At 40.7% G+C, this 18,173-nt stretch overlaps 3 protein-coding genes across 3 annotated transcripts; 1 reads left to right on the forward strand and 2 right to left on the reverse strand.

Moving 5' to 3' along the window:
- Positions 1–22: 22 nt before the first annotated feature.
- Positions 23–8,512, reverse strand: LOC135643834 (lipid phosphate phosphatase gamma-like). The gene is made up of 3 exons (XM_065161197.1): positions 7,903–8,512; positions 7,613–7,829; positions 23–262 (listed from the first exon to the last, which is right to left on the reverse strand). Exons 1-2 carry the CDS (start codon positions 8,377–8,379, stop codon positions 7,623–7,625), a joined length of 684 nt encoding a protein of 227 aa, XP_065017269.1. The 5' UTR covers positions 8,380–8,512; the 3' UTR covers positions 23–262; positions 7,613–7,622.
- A 341-nt stretch (positions 8,513–8,853) lies between these two features.
- On the forward strand, positions 8,854–13,883 carry LOC135643833 (PHD finger protein ALFIN-LIKE 2-like). Its single transcript, XM_065161196.1, has 5 exons — positions 8,854–9,129; positions 9,235–9,267; positions 9,354–9,576; positions 13,177–13,297; positions 13,375–13,883. Exons 1-5 carry the CDS (start codon positions 9,030–9,032, stop codon positions 13,624–13,626), a joined length of 729 nt encoding a protein of 242 aa, XP_065017268.1. The 5' UTR covers positions 8,854–9,029; the 3' UTR covers positions 13,627–13,883.
- A 1,280-nt stretch (positions 13,884–15,163) lies between these two features.
- LOC135643832 (jasmonate-induced oxygenase 2-like) lies at positions 15,164–17,256 on the reverse strand. Its single transcript, XM_065161195.1, has 3 exons — positions 16,545–17,256; positions 16,146–16,476; positions 15,164–15,655 (listed from the first exon to the last, which is right to left on the reverse strand). The coding sequence occupies exons 1-3, from the start codon at positions 17,012–17,014 to the stop codon at positions 15,392–15,394; spliced, it is 1,065 nt and encodes a 354-aa protein (XP_065017267.1). The 5' UTR covers positions 17,015–17,256; the 3' UTR covers positions 15,164–15,391.
- Between the last annotated feature and the right edge of the window lie 917 nt (positions 17,257–18,173).

Below are 18,173 nucleotides of genomic sequence, written 5' to 3' on the forward strand. Positions count from 1 at the left end.
ATATCACCCCCACACGTACACATATCCAACACTAATGAGCTGTGTTTGCTGTGTAACTAACTACATACTGTTCGACATTACAAAGATGCACGATAATAGAGTGCAAATGTGCAGTGCTGATATCAGTTTTTTCATATGAATCAGAATGGTGATAAGCTAAAGGACAAACAGTACCAGGAGGAAGATCATCTCTCTAGACCTTGTCAGTATGCCTTCGGAGATTCAGGTTATTTTTGTTTCTTTTTCTCCCAAGCAGATCAACCTGCACCAAAGGGATGAAAACATTTCAAACTAATACATAAATCGACCAAACTTCATCAAACATATCCGAAATCACTGATGCAATAGCCAAACATTCCGAAATCATCTGATTTTACTTAAAAAGAATATTTTCATGAGAAATCAGAGAGCAATTACCAGAACAGAAATCTTCTTTCGGAGACACCCCGATAGTTAAGATCATATGCTGATAATTTAATCTATCATTTTTGGACTATACTAAAGATGACTGCTACCATTTAGTTACCATAGTCACTCAATATTTCTTGCTTTCTACAATTAATCGAACGAAATTATGGTTAAAAAGTTCCTAAAGACCTACATAGTTATACAGAATTTAGAAAAAGAAACCCCATTTTGGTGCAAGGTCCAGCAGAAAAGCTGATGTATCAATTTCATGTATTCCTATCAAAAGCTCTCTTTTGGAACTGGGAAAATGCAGTTTTAGTCGAGATAAAGTGTTTCTTATAAAACTATTAAATTGTTATGAAACACCTGCAGTCACTTGTTAAATTTGCTTGTAAATTGTTCACTTATAATTTGATTGTAAATTTAGCTTCAAATTTCAAGTCCCTTGTTATACTTGACAATTCCAATCACTGTTTAAGTTCTCAATCCGCGAGTTTCTCCCCAACCACCCTTAAACATTAGTTTGGTAATAGTGCACCAAACTCACATAACAAAAGTTACAGGTTCAAAATCTCATCCAACATAGTTGACATTGTTTGGTAAAGACTTTGGTAGTATATCGCAAGGTCCTGGGCTCAAATTCTGCCTTCACCCTTACCCTTTATGAAAAAAAAAAAAAAAATCTCTCCAACCATACGTTTACTAAATTAACCTTGTCTCCACATTTTTTCTCTATTCCCATTTTTTCTTGTCCAAAATTCTTTCCTCCAAAAGTTCAACCAAATCGGACTGTGAAATTTTTATTCTTTGAATGCTGGCTAACATACTAGATGTCTAAGGTGTATAAACCAGATACAATTTTCTTTTGGAAATTTTACTTTGCTTTTCAGGAAAAAAGAGGTCCGTATTAAGTTCAATCATTTTGGAAAACCTTTGACTTGCAAGATTGGAATATGAGATAATGGATATACTCAGATAAGCAAAATCATAACAGCCAGAAAAATTATATAACTCTAACATATCATTATAAACGTATTGAAAACACAAAATGGGGCAACTTGAAAAGGATCTAGCTGATAAAAAATAACAAAGAAACCTCAAAGTGTTAATATTCTACTTACTGAACAATATAAACCGAAGCAGATCAGATTAAAACAGGTTTGGTCATACTATAATGCAGGACAATTTTAACTTATTTCTCATTTGAATAAAATTTAATAATTTAAAGGGCCTTTTGTAATTGTTATAAGTTGTCAGATAACAACAATTTCCATATTTCTTCATTAATTATCAAAGTTACTCAAGGAAAAGAAAAATAAAGTCAACAAAAAAAATAAAAAAAATTGCTTTAGGTCTAGTTGATCTTATTTTTACAAGGACATTTCACAATTTACAAAGATAGAAACCTACAGATCAAATACATTATCAAAAAAGGAAAATTATCTGTTGAGAAAAATCTAGAGAATACGTGAATGACTTGATTTGATGTAATTTTATCATTTCCCTATTTCTATAAATAAATATATATATACATATATATATACATATATACATATATGCATATATACATATACATACATACATACAATCATACATACTACATACATATATATATATATATATATATATTTATTTATTTGTTCTTGTACTTTGGAAGTTTACAAAAAAAAAAAAAGAGATTATAACTGTGATATAGACAATCAATTATCATATTAATGGATCAATAGTTCTATTTTGTGGATTATGTGAGTGGTGTGAGACCCATTCTTTCTAATTTTTAATGGTATGATTTAGCCATCCAATTATGAGACATGGAAGTTTGGTCAAAGGCTCAATATATTTGGGATATTCGACCATCTATTGGATTTGGTAGTGGCACCATATCAACAAAAAAGCTGTGGGTTTCTAAATTCTTGGCTTGTTGGATACATTAATGCCAAAGTTTTAATTAGTTTTTAGACAACTCATCACTTCTTGCTATTTAAGACAATTTCTTATGATCGATATTATCTCCTCATCTCATTGTTTATCTATTGATATCCTATCATATATAAGACCTTCAATAGATATGCATATAAGAAAAGGGATTATATAGACAAGATGTTGGCACTTAGCGTACCATAGGATGTGTGAGAATTGTATGACAAAGGCCTTTGTTATGCACACACATATGCTCATTCATTTCAATCTATCTCACTGTAATTGATGTCTCATTAGATGCATGCACCAAAAATTGCTATTCAACTTTGGATTTTAGCAAGGGCTTAAATAGGTGCTCGGGTGAGGTGAGGCGAGACGAAGCCCGAGCATCTCAAGGGTTGACTAGGTGACGTGCTTCAATGAATTGTAGCGCCCACTTGAACCCAAGCGCTAGGTGCCTCGAGCGAGCGCTCGATTCAAATGAAGCGACTGAACCAAACTTTTAAGTTTGGTTTGGTTGAACACTAGCTAGTTGGTTCGATTGAGCTAACTAGCTACTTTCTTTTACTGTACCCACAAAACCCGCCCCCTGCACCCTTGCATGACCCCTAGCCATCAACCCTAATGCAACCTCTGCCTCCATCGTTGACGCTTTCTCTACTGCTACCTTCGTCGTTGACGCACAGGACCGAGGCTTCCTCTATCGCCGATGGATGGGTCCGACGGTCTAGCATTCGTGCGTAGTTCCTTTTGCCACAACTGCTTCTGTGTGCGATTCCTTCTACTATAGAGAGAGAGGACAACAACTTCTTCAGCCACCGACGGACACCTTTGAAGCTTCCTCCGCCGATGACATTACCATCCATAGCTTTTGCCATTGTCGCTGTTGCCGTCCGCAGCTTCCTCTGTCACCATGGCTATCATCTACAGCTTCCTCCGCTACTGTCGTCGTCGTCTCAAAGTTTCTCCATCACTGTTGCCCTCTCATTCCTCACTTTCCACTGTCGGTGACACTATTCTCCCCCTTTAACTACTGTTAACAGTAAATAATATACTGTTAACAATAGACTCTTAATTACTGTATAAAACAATCTATATTTAGATTGATAATATATAATTTAGATTTTAACATTGCTAATCTCTATTTATTTAAAATTATTATTAGAGTTTCAGGATTAATGACAAGTGTACAAAACGATTTAGAAGATTTTTTAAAATATTCAAGAAAGGATCCTGCCTGAAAATACAATTATCTAAAGGATCCTAAAAATCCTAATACAATTACTTGCATCTTTTATGATAAAACTACTAGAGGTAATATTTTTCGTGCAAAACAACATCTAGCAAAAAAATTTCAACAATGCATTAGCCTGCAAGAAGTGTCCATCTGATGTAAAAGAAGAGCTGCTAGCTTATATGATTGAAAAAAAGATATAAAGGAATAAATCTTATGAGCTTTTACCGAAGGATAATGTTAAACATATTAGAGATAACGAAGAAGATTATTATTTTGAAAGTGTCAATACAAGTGAGAAAAGAGCATATTACAGAAAAGAAAAAGAAACAATAACTATTAAGAAGGCAAAAAAAGGATCGATGGACTTATATATGTATCAAGGATCACAAAAGCAACAAGGGAAAGTAGGAGCAAAGTTAAGATAAACAAATATAAGTAATGCTTGTGATAAGGAAATAAGGGGAAGAATAATTCAGCACATTATTCGCATTTTTTATTAGGCTAGCCTTCCCCTTAGCACTTATCGTCAGTAATTTAAAAAGCGCTAGGCACTCGCCCGAGCGAAGCAAGACACTAAAATATAAAAATATATAATATAATTAATAAATATAATTATTTAAAATTTTAAATAAAAATATGCTATTAAATTAAAAAAAATTAACAGTATTAAAATCAAAATAATATATTATTAATCTAATAAATACAAATACTATTATTAGTATACTGTTAACTGTATACTGAAGGAGAAGAAAGAAGAGGAGTGTAAGGGGGTGCTGACTGAGAAAAGATGAAGCGGCAGCGGTAGCGGGAGCGGGAGTGTAAGGAGGCAGCGGGAGTGGGAGCGACGACAGCGACAGCGGCAACGAGCAGGGTTAGGGTTGGGCAACGATAGTTGATATCGGGTTGGGTTCGATTGAACCAACTAAAGCACCAGAGACCGAACCAGACCTAAAACGCTGGTTCGATCACCTAGTTTAACCTAGGCGCTCGCCCAAAGCGCCCAGCACCTGGGCTCGGGCGAGTGCCCAAGCGGCGCCTCTTTGAATCGTGCCGCCTGGAAGTGAAGCGAGGCACTCGGGCGAGGCAAGGGCCTCGCCTCGCCTCGCCCGAGCGCCTTTTTAAATCATTGCTTATCGTTTAGACAATTTAAAGACCCTTGCCTCGCCTCGCCCGACCGCCTTTTTAAATCATTGCTTATCGTTTAGACAATTTAAAGAAGATAATTGAAGCTATTGGAAGATATAGTGGGGGATTAAAACCTCCAAGTTATGATGATATGCAAATTCTATTACAGAAAAAAAAGTTGGATTATACAAAAGACTTATTAAAAGGCCACAAAGAATCATGGGTAAACCATGATTGCTCTATTATGTTAGATGTTTGTATTGATAAGAGACATATGAGTATAATTAATTTTATGGTAATTGTTCTTTAGGAATCATGTTTATGAAGTCAATAGATGTATCATCTTTATGAAATCTAATGAAAAGATATATGACAAGTTTGTGGAAGAAATTGGTGAACAAAATATCGTCCAAGTTATAACTAACAATGGAAGCAACTATGTGTTAACTAATAAGATTTATCTTTTAAATTTTTTAATCTTTTAATTGCTTTGTCTCCAATTTGAATGAAAGGACTATGTGACTCTGAAGTCTTATCAATTTTGTTATCCTTTGTTTTAGGTAAATTACTTAAAGTAAAAAGACCACTTATATAAGACTCTATGTGTGGCACATTGCATTGATTTAATGTTTGAATATATTGAAAAAAAATTTAAAATAAATTTTTTTTAAAAAAGGACAATCTTTGTCGTTGGATTTCTCTATAATTTGAATATGATAAAAGAATTCACAAGAAAAAAGGAATTGGTGAGATATTGTGTTACCCAATTTGCTATTTCCTTCTTGATATTACAGAGGGCCAACGATATAATCTTAATATTGTCCTTTTGGAATCTTATACTTTATATATTAAAGATAATGAACCTTTTCGTTCGAGTCCTTCAATTGACAGATAATGTAAAAAACATACAATGAAATATATTTATGAGGTTATGAATAAAGCAAAGGAGAATTCAAAAATATTTTGATGAAAATGAAGAGAAGTATTAGAAAATATTTGAAATCATTGATGAAAGAAAGAATTATTAATTTCATCGTGCATTATAGGCAACAAGATATTATTTGAACCCAGAATTATTTTATAAGAACACCTTCGTTGAGCTTGATGCAAAAGTTATAAATGAGTTAATATAACAATGCATTGCAAGATTGGTTCCAAGCTTTGAAGTGTAAGATAAGATCATACGTGTATTATCTTTACATAAGAATGTCGATGATCTTTTTGGAATTCCAATGACAGTTCAATATATGACAACTACGTCCCTAGGTATTAATAAATTGATATAATTAATTTCACGTATAGTGTGTAATTGCTAATAATAAAATAAATTTTACAATTGAATGGTGGAATCTATTTAAAAATTCCATCCCGAATTTGTAGTAATTGACCATCAAAATTCTTAGTTTGACATATAATGCTACGGGCTGTGAGCGAAACTGGAGTGTATTTGAGCATGTAAGGATCATAGAATATTTTGTTTTAATTAATCTATTCTTTTTTAAATATATGTATTAATATATTTTCAAATTATATGACATTACAGATTCACACAAAGAGAAAAAATATGTTAAAGCATCAATGATTACATGATCTTGTTTATATAAAGTATAATCAAGCATTGAAGGCTTATCATGATTTGCCAAATAACATTGATCCAATCTCATTACAAGACATTGATGATTCAATTGAGTGATTGGTAAGAGAATGGGTGCGAACTTGCAAGATACCAAAGATGAGCTTGTATTTGAAGGTAATAACTTGATATGGGGAGATGTGACAAGAGCCTCAGGTGTTGAAGAATTATAGATATGTATAAGACAGATAATGAAGGAGAAAATGAGTACAAAAGCCATAAGCTCATCTCTTGCTATTGTCGAAGAGGAGAAAATATATTTTGATGAAGATGGATGAGAGGAAGAAAAAGATGATTATATGTTTGAGAATGACGATGTTGATTATAATGATAATTAAATTTGATCCAAAATTTTATTGTCTTGAATCTTTTAATATTTTTGTTATTAAAAGATAGATAATGTGTTATGTGACTTGTACTTTAAATCTTTTTAATTTAATATTATATTTTAATTTAATATAATTATATTTATTAATTATATTATTTTTTATATTTTAATATTTCAGAGTATCTCGCTTCGTTTTGACGAGTGCCTAGTGCCTAGTGCCTCGGGCATTTTGAGACCTTGCGCCTTTTAACGTCTAACGCTTTTTAAATCACTAGATTTTAGCATACCATCGTATGGACCTGTTTTGATGAATCATCTTTAAAACCCCTTGTATATAAGTATATAAGATCTAATTAAGTGAAATAAGAACCCTTTTGATCATAATTAGTTTTCAATTGGTCAATAGGAATAAACTACTATGCAGATAATAACTGACACAGACATTATAAAGGCCATGATCAATTGATCACACAGATTCCTAGATTGCAAGACACCAATTACAAGATCTATCATACTAGAAGCGCATGAGGTAAAGTTCCCAAGAGAAGTTGAGAGGGCGAATGTGTGTTCCTACAAGAGAGCATTAATTTATAAAGATTGAAAAATTGCCAGATGAAAGAAGACACTGTGGAGGATCGGCTGAAACAAGCCTTGCCAACAACAAACAATCTTTGTTTGATCAAAAGGTTCAACATCAGATGGAAGACCTAAAAAGTAACATGATAGAAACTTGCACAAAAGGGCATGAAGAAGTAGCAAACAGATATAGCCCTTCATAAAAAGTAGAAACATAATAACAATCCAACAGTCCCTGTTTACTGATAATTAACCCTACAAAATTCCAAGGATAGCATTCTAAACATCCAAAATAACTAAAAAAAAATCAAGTGAAAACAAGAAGTAAATCACATAATGACTACCAAAGAAAAGAGAAAAATAAAGAAAGGTTCCAACAACGTACAGAGAAGCAATCAATCCTTGGCTATCTTCTTCCTGGCAAGCCTCGCATTGTCGTACTCGAACTTGAGCACGTTCGGGACGTGCGAAGAGTCCTTGATGTAAAGGAATCTCCCGATCGCGCTCTCCTCCACCGCCGGAAAGTAGTCGACCAGCATCGTGTTCACGATGCAGAACCACCCCGCACCGAGCACCAGCCCCAGCGTCGCTCCCGCGGTAACCTGACCCATCGATCAAATCAGATTGAATCTTGAACAGATCCGGGACCTGCGATGGTAATAAATGAAGAAATACCTGGGGGACGGTGTGGTAGCCGAGGTAGACGCGGGAGTATAGGGTGAGGAAGGCGGAGGGCCAGGGGAGGAGGGCGAGGAGGCGCCTGGAGCGGGGTGAGGAAACACCGATGCCGTTGAGGAGGCATAGGAGGGAGAAGTAGGCGGCGAAGAAGAACATGTACTGGGAGTGGCTGGAGGGCCAGCCGTGGGAGTCGCAGACCTCGAGGGCGGCGCACATCGACGAGGGGCGGGACTGCTGTATGGAGGACTTGATGAGCTCGTTGAGAGCCTGGGAGAGGAGGAGGCCAAGGAAGAAGCAGAGGCCCTGCAGCTCCCGCCGGAAGAGGAAGTGGGAGACGAAGCCGCCGAGGCTGATGAAGACCGGCATGAGGGACACCCACGCCAGAAAGTGGCCCAGGGCGTCCCCGCGCCGGTACCGGACGTGGGTCAGCGTGACCGCCTTCAGCACCGCTGCCGCCGACGGCGTCCCCTCCATTCCCCCGGTGGGATGGGACGAGGAGGGGTTCGGGTCGATGCGTCGGCGATCGGCGATCGGCGATGGAGGTGGGTGGGAGGAAGGTGTACGACCTATTAAAACATTAAATGTATGATCGAATAAATTGACCGACGTATTCAATTAATGACACGGTAATCTGAGATTTTATGCGATGCCATCGCACCGAACAATCACAACCACACAGACGACAAGTGGCTTTCCATTAGGCACATGGTTTGCACGTGCAATGATCGACTCCGATTTGATCGGCTTTAGTAAGGCCCAATGGGCCGATAAATCGGACATGAAACTGGGATTAAATATAATTTAGTATCGGTTCAATTACATAACAAAAAGGCAGGTACAGCAATATGGGAAAAAAAAGCAACGGAGACAGAAAAAAAAAAAAACTGTAATAAATACAAAAGAAAACCCGCCTATTAGAATTGTTATTTATCTTTTTTATTTCCCTAACATATTCCTCGGCGTCCGAATAGATTGCAGCCCTCTCCGTCAAATCGATCGCGAATACACTACCGCTTCGCTCCTCTTGGAGTGTTCTCCGTATGCGTTCCGTCTCTTCCTCCTCTTGCGGCGATCGGTAGCGCCGGATCCGCGGGCCGCCGATCTCAATCTCCGCCCCCCGCGCCATGGAAGTCGGCCCCATCTCCTCCGCACCCCGCACCGTCGAGGAGATCTTCAAGGACTACAGCAGCCGCCGCGCCGGCATCGTCCGCGCCCTCACCCACGGTCCCCTTTCCCCTTTCTCTTGATCTCTTTGTTGTTGTCGTTCTTCTTCTTCTTCGTGTTGTTGTTCTTCGGCTGACCTCTTTGACGACGCCTTGTTGTTGTCAGATGTGGACGAGTTCTACGCCCAGTGCGATCCGGGTGGGTTTCTGTCGGCCTTCACCGCACGGATCCGGCTTATTTGGTGTTTCTGCGTGTTTGCTTGACCGGATTTGTGGGTGGTGCAGAGAAGGAGAACCTGTGTCTGTACGGACACCCCAACGACTCGTGGGAGGTGAACCTCCCGGCGGAGGAGGTGCCGCCGGAGCTGCCGGAGCCGGCGCTCGGGATCAATTTCGCGAGGGATGGGATGAATCGCCGCGACTGGCTCTCGCTCATCGCCGTGCACAGCGACTCCTGGCTCTTGTCTGTTGCTTTCTATCTTGGGGCGCGCCTCAACCGGAACGAGAGGTATGGGTTTGATTCAAATCAGCGCGTTACTCTATTCTGTTGTTTGAGCAGGGAGTATGAACAGGAGGTTTGAGAGTCTTATTACCTTTTGTCGAATATCTCTAAATGCATAGTAGATGCGTTGGCTTGTTTTGATGGTTACTTGATTGTAGTTACAAGGTGGACATATGACTAATATTAGACCATAAGTAAAGAATATCTCTGAATCTGTGCATTTATGAGTTGATATTATCGGACATGAGGTTAGATGTGTAGGTGGGAAATACCTGAGAGATGTGAAATTGCTGATGCTTTGTCCTAAGTATATTCTCTCCTTTGCCCATTTACTGATTTGAGAAATCTAGTTGAAATAGATGGGGGATTAAATGGTCTTTCTTTTGTGTATTTTTCTTTTTGTGTTCTTCCCAAATGTATGCCATCATTATATTGGCTGATGTAATCGATTGCAACTAAAAAGCATTGCATTTACTAATCGCATACACTGTTTCATTGAAACCCACTTCAGTTGTAACATTTTCAACAGATGGTATACCCCATTCCAGAACAATCTAATTTCACTTTCTCCCATACCGACCACAATATAGAGAAATTTAAGGAAGAGAAGAAAAAACTTTATCATTCTTTCATTTTCCTTTTGCTATAACTTTATTCCAATATGGTATCAAGAGCTCTTGACTCTTGTGCTATGGTTGGGTAGTTTGGCATGATTGCTGAATTTTTTAGTTTTGTGAATAAAGAAGGTTGTTGAAGACCTGCTTAACACATACACGAGACCTGAAAGATTGGTGTTCATTTTTCTTTTTTCATTTTTTTGTCGAAAATGAAGATCTTAATTGAGATTAAGAATTTGATTCATGCATGAATCATTTATTATCTATATCGTTGATCCAATAGTAAAATAGAACACAAAATGATTTCCAAACCCCTATGTAGTTTGTTTTCTGAATAAGTTGTGCATGTATCTCGAACTTGCTCTTTTACATGAAAAAATGTGGAGACTACTAGAAGCTAAAGAATGAGTTGGATGACATAAATGGACCTATGGTCCAGAACAATGTGGAGCTTGTTTTAACTGTGTTCATTCTGTGTTGATAGTATCAGAACCAATTTTTTTGCTCAATGACTTCATGTGAGCAAGGAAGTTAGCAGACCATCACAAACATGGAAAGCTAGACTTCAGGAAGGCTTTTGATGTGGTTAACTGTTGCAAATTGTCTTCAAAGTTCTTATCGAGGGAATCCTGCTGAGGAGATAAAAGACAATTATTTTGGTTGCTGGTGTTGGCAAAACACAACCAAATCGTGAAACAACCAATCGTTTATTCTTGAATTTTTGCCTCACCAAAGTGATGGCCGGAGATTTTTGTAACATGGAAATACACCCTTATATGAAGTTCCACCCATGTTCTGGCATCACACTCAGAGATTGGACATGAATATCAATTGCCAGGTGTGTGGTCATTCATGCAAATTTGTATAAGCTGTTTAAAGTACAAGGGTGCTGCCAAATTGGATTTCCATTAGTGAAATATGTATAAAGTGATGTTCATGGAGTAAAAAGGAGCATGGTACGTTGGTGAGAATTTTACCATGGATGATTCACTGACCTGAGCACCTAGATTGTGAGTAGAAGAAACCAGTTGTATGCATCAAGTGTTGTAGAAGCATGTTGGTGATTTATGTTGCTTATAAATTAGGATGATGGAATTGTTAGAATATCTTGGGTTTGATGTTTTGTTGCATCTGTCCCTTGTGATGGTATGTCAAGGCCTGGTGCATCTTTTGTTTTGGATCTCAGTGGAATTCTGCAACCCAAAGTCTTTGTAGTGGTTCGAGTTGTTAATTTTTTTTCTTTGGAGACTACAAGTTGCACATCCACTAAGATTTTGACATTCTTTTATGGCTTTCTATTATTTGGTAAAAGCAGTGGTTTAAAAAGCGCTAGGCGCTAAGATCCTAAAATGCCCAAGGTGCTAGGGACTTGCCTGAGCGAAGCGAGGTGCTTTGATAGTGGAACTTTCAGACGAGGAGAAAAGAATTGTTAAGAGGGGGAGAAAATAATTGTGCTCGAGTGAAGCGAGGGGGGGGAAAAAAACTGTTAAGAGGGGGAGACAAAGTTACCGACAATGGAACTTTTGGACGACAACGAAGGTGGTGGAGGAAATTGCAGGCGACAGTAGTGGCAGAGATGGAAGCTGTGAACGACAATAGCCGTAGACGGCGACGTCGTGGACAGAGGAAGCTTCATAGGTGTCCATCGAGAGCGAAGGAAGTTGTGGTCCTCTCTTTCGATGGTGGAAGGAGCTACACACAGAAGCAACGACAGTGGAAGGAAGCTGTGGATGAAAGCTAGGCCGTCGGACCAGTCTGTCGGTGACAGAGGAAGCCTCGATCCACTGCATCTGCAGCAAAGGCAGTAGCAGAAAGCGTCGGTAGTGGATGCAGAAGCTGTGCTAGGGTTGATGGCTCAGGGTCATGCGGGGGTGCAGGGGGTTGCTTTTGCTGGTAAGAAAGTGGCTAGTTGGTTCAATCAAACCAACTAGCCACTTTTGGACCAAACTAGACTTTAAAGTCTGGTTTGGTTGCTTCATTTGAACCGGGCGCTTACCCGAGGCACCTGATACCTAGGTTCAGGCGAGCACCTCACTGAAGCACGTCGCCTAGCCCACCCTTGAGGCGCTTGGGCCTTGCCTTGTCTCACTCGAGCACCTAGGTGAGCGCCCCGGTGCCTATTTAGACTGCTGGGTTAAAGTCATTACTCCCAATTATAGAAAAACATTATTTTCTCAATAATAAAAAATATATCAGAAAGATATTGTTATTATATTATTAATCTACTGTGCACTGGCATCTTATTTACCATCATCCACTGCATACATGATTTGGATTTGCCTGACTTGAAATGTATACAAAGAACCCGCTTAATTGGATGTCTTTAACAAATAGAAGTGACTGAACTATGCTGAAGTACTAGTACTACTCAAGAGTGTACTAAAAAGTATGTTCTATTTATCCTTGGTTTTTGACTTGGGAGTGTAATGTTGTGGTTTAAGTTGCCAATTAGTCATATTAGTTTATGCGAGGAAGATGCAAGAATTATGAAGTCCTTCTCTTCTTTTTGATTTCTTTATATTGTGGTTAGTAAGTAAGAAAGCAAATTCAAATTGTTTTAGAATGTGGTATACCAGCTATTGAAAATTTATAACAGAAGTGGTTTTTCATGAAACGGTGTATGTGATTGGTTCGGTGCTGTATATAAGATCATATACTAGTTATAGAATTTGACCTAAACCAGTCTTTTCTTATCCTGACCGTACGTTGTCATTCCTGAACCAGTGATCGTATTATCTTGTAGCATTCGTCTTGTTAGACTGTTGGTTTTGAGGATTTGCACACATTTATGCTCTAAGGTGTCCACTTTCTCACTGCTTTGGTTTCTGCATACTGTAAATGAAAATTAACATAGAAGTTCAAGTGAATGAACAGTTTGTTTGTTGTTATATATTGTTCGTACTAGCATGGAAGTTCCACAGTCCAATTGACTGCTTTGCCAGCTTGTCTTGGCACTCAAAAAGTATTTTATTCTCCTTTGTAATGACAGGAAACGTTTATTTAGCATGATCAATGAACTTCCGACTGTTTTTGAAGTTGTCTCAGATAGGAGACAGTCAAAGGAGAAGTCTAGCATGGACAGTGCTAGTAAATCTAAACTCGCAACCAAGGTGATGTTAGTTGAATCTTCTGCTTGTCTTTGCTTTCCTTCCAAATTTTTTGACCAATAACTAATTTTACTCCACAGAGATCAAGTGATGGACAGATTAAAAGCAACTCGAGGACAGCTGATGAGGGTTATGGTGAGGAAGATGATGAACACAGCGAAACCCTTTGTGGAACTTGTGGTGGAAGTTATAGTGCAGATGAATTTTGGATTGCCTGTGATGTATGTGAAAGGTGGTTCCATGGGAAGTGTGTGAAGATAACTCCTGCAAAAGCTGAGAGTATAAAGCAGTACAAGTGCCCCAGTTGCAGTTCAAAGAAAGGAAGGCAGTAAGAATTCGTTTACCAAGTAAATCATATTCCTCCATTGCAAACCAAGTAAACCCTTGAGACTTAGTTTCCCGTGGTGTTAACTGTAGTCACTAAGTAGTGGTAGGGCCTGTCAAACTGTTCTCATCCGATACAGAATTGCAATGCTGAAAAAGTTTTTATCATTGTTATCTGTAATTTATATTAGATCTGGATTCACGTATAACTGGTCTTCTCCCTGTTTCTTTCCCTGGAAAATTGTGGGTTACTTGCTTGATTTCATCTTTTGCTATCACTTACCATGGATTCCCTTCTGGCAGTGAAATCAATTCAGCTCTCTGTATATGCCAAATTGGTAAAACATTTTTATCAAAGGTAGCTGAATGCCTGATTTTTTTTTTCTTCTCATTATTTTATCTTCATTCATGTTGAGATTGGGAAGGAAATACGGAGAGATTGTAATTTTCAGCATGGTGATGGATTCCTCCATCAACACTAACAAAATTGCCTGCAGCAGGTAAGGTTTGGATGGATCAGTTATGAACAGTTACCTGTTTAATCCACTCTATATAGCCTGAGGTGCCCATACGACTGTCCTCATGCCCCAGTCACATTTTAGAGCGTCTTGAATGGTTGTGCAGTGCAACATGAAGGTCCAAGTAGAACAGGCTGAGTTGAGGATCCTGTTATCATAGCTACCAGAGAAGGCTTTTCATGTCTAGTAGACATTTAAACAATGTTATAACGACATTTCTTTGTCAATCATTTCTTCATGTTTAGTACTAATATGATATATTCTGGTATATCCACGTGCCAACAGTCACTTCAGCATCAGCATCAATGAGGAGGTTCAAGATTGACGTAGAATGGTATCGTGCGGCGCGAATCCACGTAGATCAATCAACGTTTACACATGAGGTACAAGTCAATTACCCGAGGAGTCAAGAAATTTCCCTCCCGGCTCTGGTCTTTGTGCAAGGACTCGGTGGAGAAGAAACAAGCCTCCGTGTGGATGACTTTGCGTATTCGGGATCGGATCAATCCATGCTAACAGTTCGTTCGGCCATAAGGTTTCCAACAAGCATGGGGTCCCTGCCCATGTGCTAAGTTGACAACAAATTTGAATTTGATCCTATCAAACATTTAATGGGATTATTTTGATTGATTTAAGATTACAGTTAAATCCTTGAGATATTATCCAAGAGTAGGTTCTACATCCTTACCCATTGCCATTATATTCTAACACATCGGACCAAGAAATCACAGAAAATTTTATCGGTTCTTGCAAGCTTATCTCATCCACGACCATCAGGAACAAGTCGCCGACGACGGAAGCCATGTCAGAGGACGAAAGGACAGAAACCTTAGTCGAAGGTAAACAAACGGGAACGATCAAGACTGCAGGCCGTCGCTCCTCCTCGTGTCAGGTCGGCATCAGGCCTTTTTCCTCCTCGTCTTTCTTGTGCGCGCCGAATGGAGCTGCATCCTCCACGCCTACTATACTGACCGCTTTATTATTAGCTTGACAATTCCGGGTGAAAGCTGATGAACAGTCGTGCATGTGGAAGAAAACCCACTACCTTTTACAGACATCAACATCGAATCGTTTGCTTACTGTTCTCGAGTGAAAGAAAGGAAGAACGGGATGTCTATGCCAAATCGGTTGTGATATTACTTATCATTTGTCCCAAGCTTTGCTCTCTGTGCTCCCTCGTCGGGTCCTCATCGTTCTTCTTGGGATCGGAAGAGTGTCGCGGAGCAGGACGACGACGGGGGGGGGCGGGGGCCGGTCAAGTCCCTGGGATGGCCATGGCCTCGAGTGACTCGACCTGGGACTTGCCGCGAGGGCCCTTGCGCCGGATGAACAGGCGGTAGTCGTCGAAGGTCATGGGCCGGTACAGGGCGGCGCGGCCGGTCACCGTGAGGAGCTCCGGCACCGGTCCGATGGGGATGTCGCTCCTTGGGTTGTAGAAGAAGGCCACGGAGAGGCGCTCCTCCTTGGCGTGGACGATCGCCCGGTGCTCGACGCTCTTGTACTCTGCGTTGCTCAGCACCTAAGGACGCGTTCACACATACATGTGTTAATGTTGCATTTCTATTGTTTGATTGAATAAGGTACATATATAAATATATGTATACATATATACATATATACATATATACATATATATACATACATTTATACATACATATATATACATAAATATATATACATATATATATATATATATATATATATATATATATCTCGGTGATTGGACTTGCACTGTGTGCAGTGGTCCATAAGGTCTGATTGGGTGTCATTGGCCAGCTCAACATGGACCTGATGAACCGAAATGCATCTACCCTTGTTGTACCAAGTGTTTCCCTCGAGGAACACAATGCAGCAGAGGATAGTGGTTCATGTTTTGGACTTTGTAGGTGCATGATTGTCTTCAGATGGATCCTCTTGTGACAGCGCAGGAAGCCCAAAACAGGTTTGTGCCATGGTTGGCGCAACAGACAGCAAGATGAGGACAGGAGAGAGCTCGATGACGAAGTTACCTGAATCTGATCCCCCACGTTAATGATGAAGGCGTTGGGGAGGGGGTGGACAGTGATCCACACACCGTCCTTGCAGACCTGGAGCCCGTGGACGTGGTCGTCCGCTAGCAGCACCGTCATGCCGCCGGGGTCGGAGTGCGGGGACAGCCCCAGCGCGAGGTCCGGCCGCGGGCACCTGGGGTAGAAGTTGACCCTGATGCAGACGCCCTCGTCGTCGCCGCCCAAGGCCTTCTGCAAGCGGTCGGCGTCCAGGCCCAGGCCGAGCGACAGCGCCCTCATCACTCTCCTGCACAGCTTCCTCACCTCCACGCCGTACTCGTCCGTCGCCTCTCTGGTCTCACGTGGGCGGGAGTCAGAATCGACTCATGGGAAGGAGCGGAAGCCAGGGTTTTGCGGTACCTCAAGCATGGTGGGACTGCAGGCCACTTGTCATGGTCTTTGAGATAGCAAGGCAGGAAGTGAAGGAAGTAGTAGTCTCCCCAGTCCAGATTGGCGCCCTCGTCGACCCCGAGCCGGCTGCCGTAGCCCTCGTAGGTCCTCGGCGAGTTCGCGTATCTCTTCTTTTCCTCCATGGGCAGATGGAAGAATCCCCTCCACGCCTCCCGGAACCTCCTCACCAGCTCCAGGCTCACGCCGTGGTTCACCACCTGGAAGAACCCCCAGTGCCTGCACGCCTCCGACACCGCCTCGACGACGCCGCCACCGGGCAGCATGGCGAGGTCGACGACCGGAATGTCGAGGCTGCGTGCGGCGTCGCCGACCGAGGGCCGCTGGGACGGCGGCTTTACGTAGCGGTCGGGAAGGGTCGGCGCCTCCGATAAGGACTGCACGGGGACGATCGGCTCCGGCCACTCCTGCAGGCAATCCATGAGCACCTCCAGTTGGGCAGTTTGCTTCAGAAGAGATGTGTGTGCTTCCTTGGATCCATCAGAGTGCAGAGATGAGGCATGAAAAGATAGGAGGAGGAGAGCGAAGAGGGGACGGGAGGAGCAGGTGGTGCAGTGTGGGTACACGTACGTTGACAGGGCGAGGATGAAGGGGACGTGATCGATGAAAAACGTGTTATAAATGTGGAATTGCAGGAATGGGCATGTGAGGGGTTGTCATTGTGGGGGCTGTGAGAGATGCGTCGAGGAGAGGGAGACGACGCTCAGAGAAAAGATGCTCAAAGTCATCTGTGTCCACGTCATGTTCATCTATCCATTAATACATTATATATATATATATATATATATATATATATATATATATATTCATAACCTAAAAGCCTAATATCCATTAACGACTATAATATGTCACTGCATGCACCATGCAGCTCACCGTGGTTTGCATTTGAGTAGTCCAATATAAGTGAAGGGTTTGGAACTCAACCAGCCCTCTCACAGTGGAGGTGTGCGACTATGATCTAAAGGCGAATCTAATAAGGGTTCTGAGAATCCGAGCATAGATCCTTGGCCGTTTGATACATACTATAAGGACAAGGTGTGTACTTAAGATTCATATTTAATCTGTATCTCATAATTCAGTGTCTTCTCTGTGACAAGCCGCTTCTTTCTCCAGCGACACTCTCTCTCTCTCTCTCTCTCTCTGTGCATGCACCAGTTTAAGCATCATTCATGTCATTTTTCTTTATTCTTCAGGAAAAGGGTAGGTCCAGAAAATAATAGAGTTGCTGAGATAATAGTTTCTTGTAGATAAGATGGCAGATAAGAGCGAGTGGCTGGGAGTTTAATTGGTATCTTCTACAAGGGTCCACAAAATATAGCAGTGTCTGGGAGTGAAAACATGTCAGGAGCACATGGTTTGCTGGAGACATGAGCAGGGGAGATGTCTGTGTCTTTTTAGTGCCCTAGAAAATTGTTTCCACTTGCTCCTTCCAAAGATCAACCCTATCTTTCCCAATTTGGTATATGGCAAATTTGACATGTGCAGGGGAGATGATGAACAGGTTTGCTCTTTGCACCCTCTCTCTCTCTCTCTCTCAGCTCTCCCTGGTTTCCTCTTCATACAAACAAGAAGAGCTGCTGC

This window comes from Musa acuminata, chromosome BXJ3-7 (genome assembly GCF_036884655.1).
Source record: "Musa acuminata AAA Group cultivar baxijiao chromosome BXJ3-7, Cavendish_Baxijiao_AAA, whole genome shotgun sequence".
Taxonomy (NCBI): Eukaryota; Viridiplantae; Streptophyta; class Magnoliopsida; order Zingiberales; family Musaceae; genus Musa; species Musa acuminata.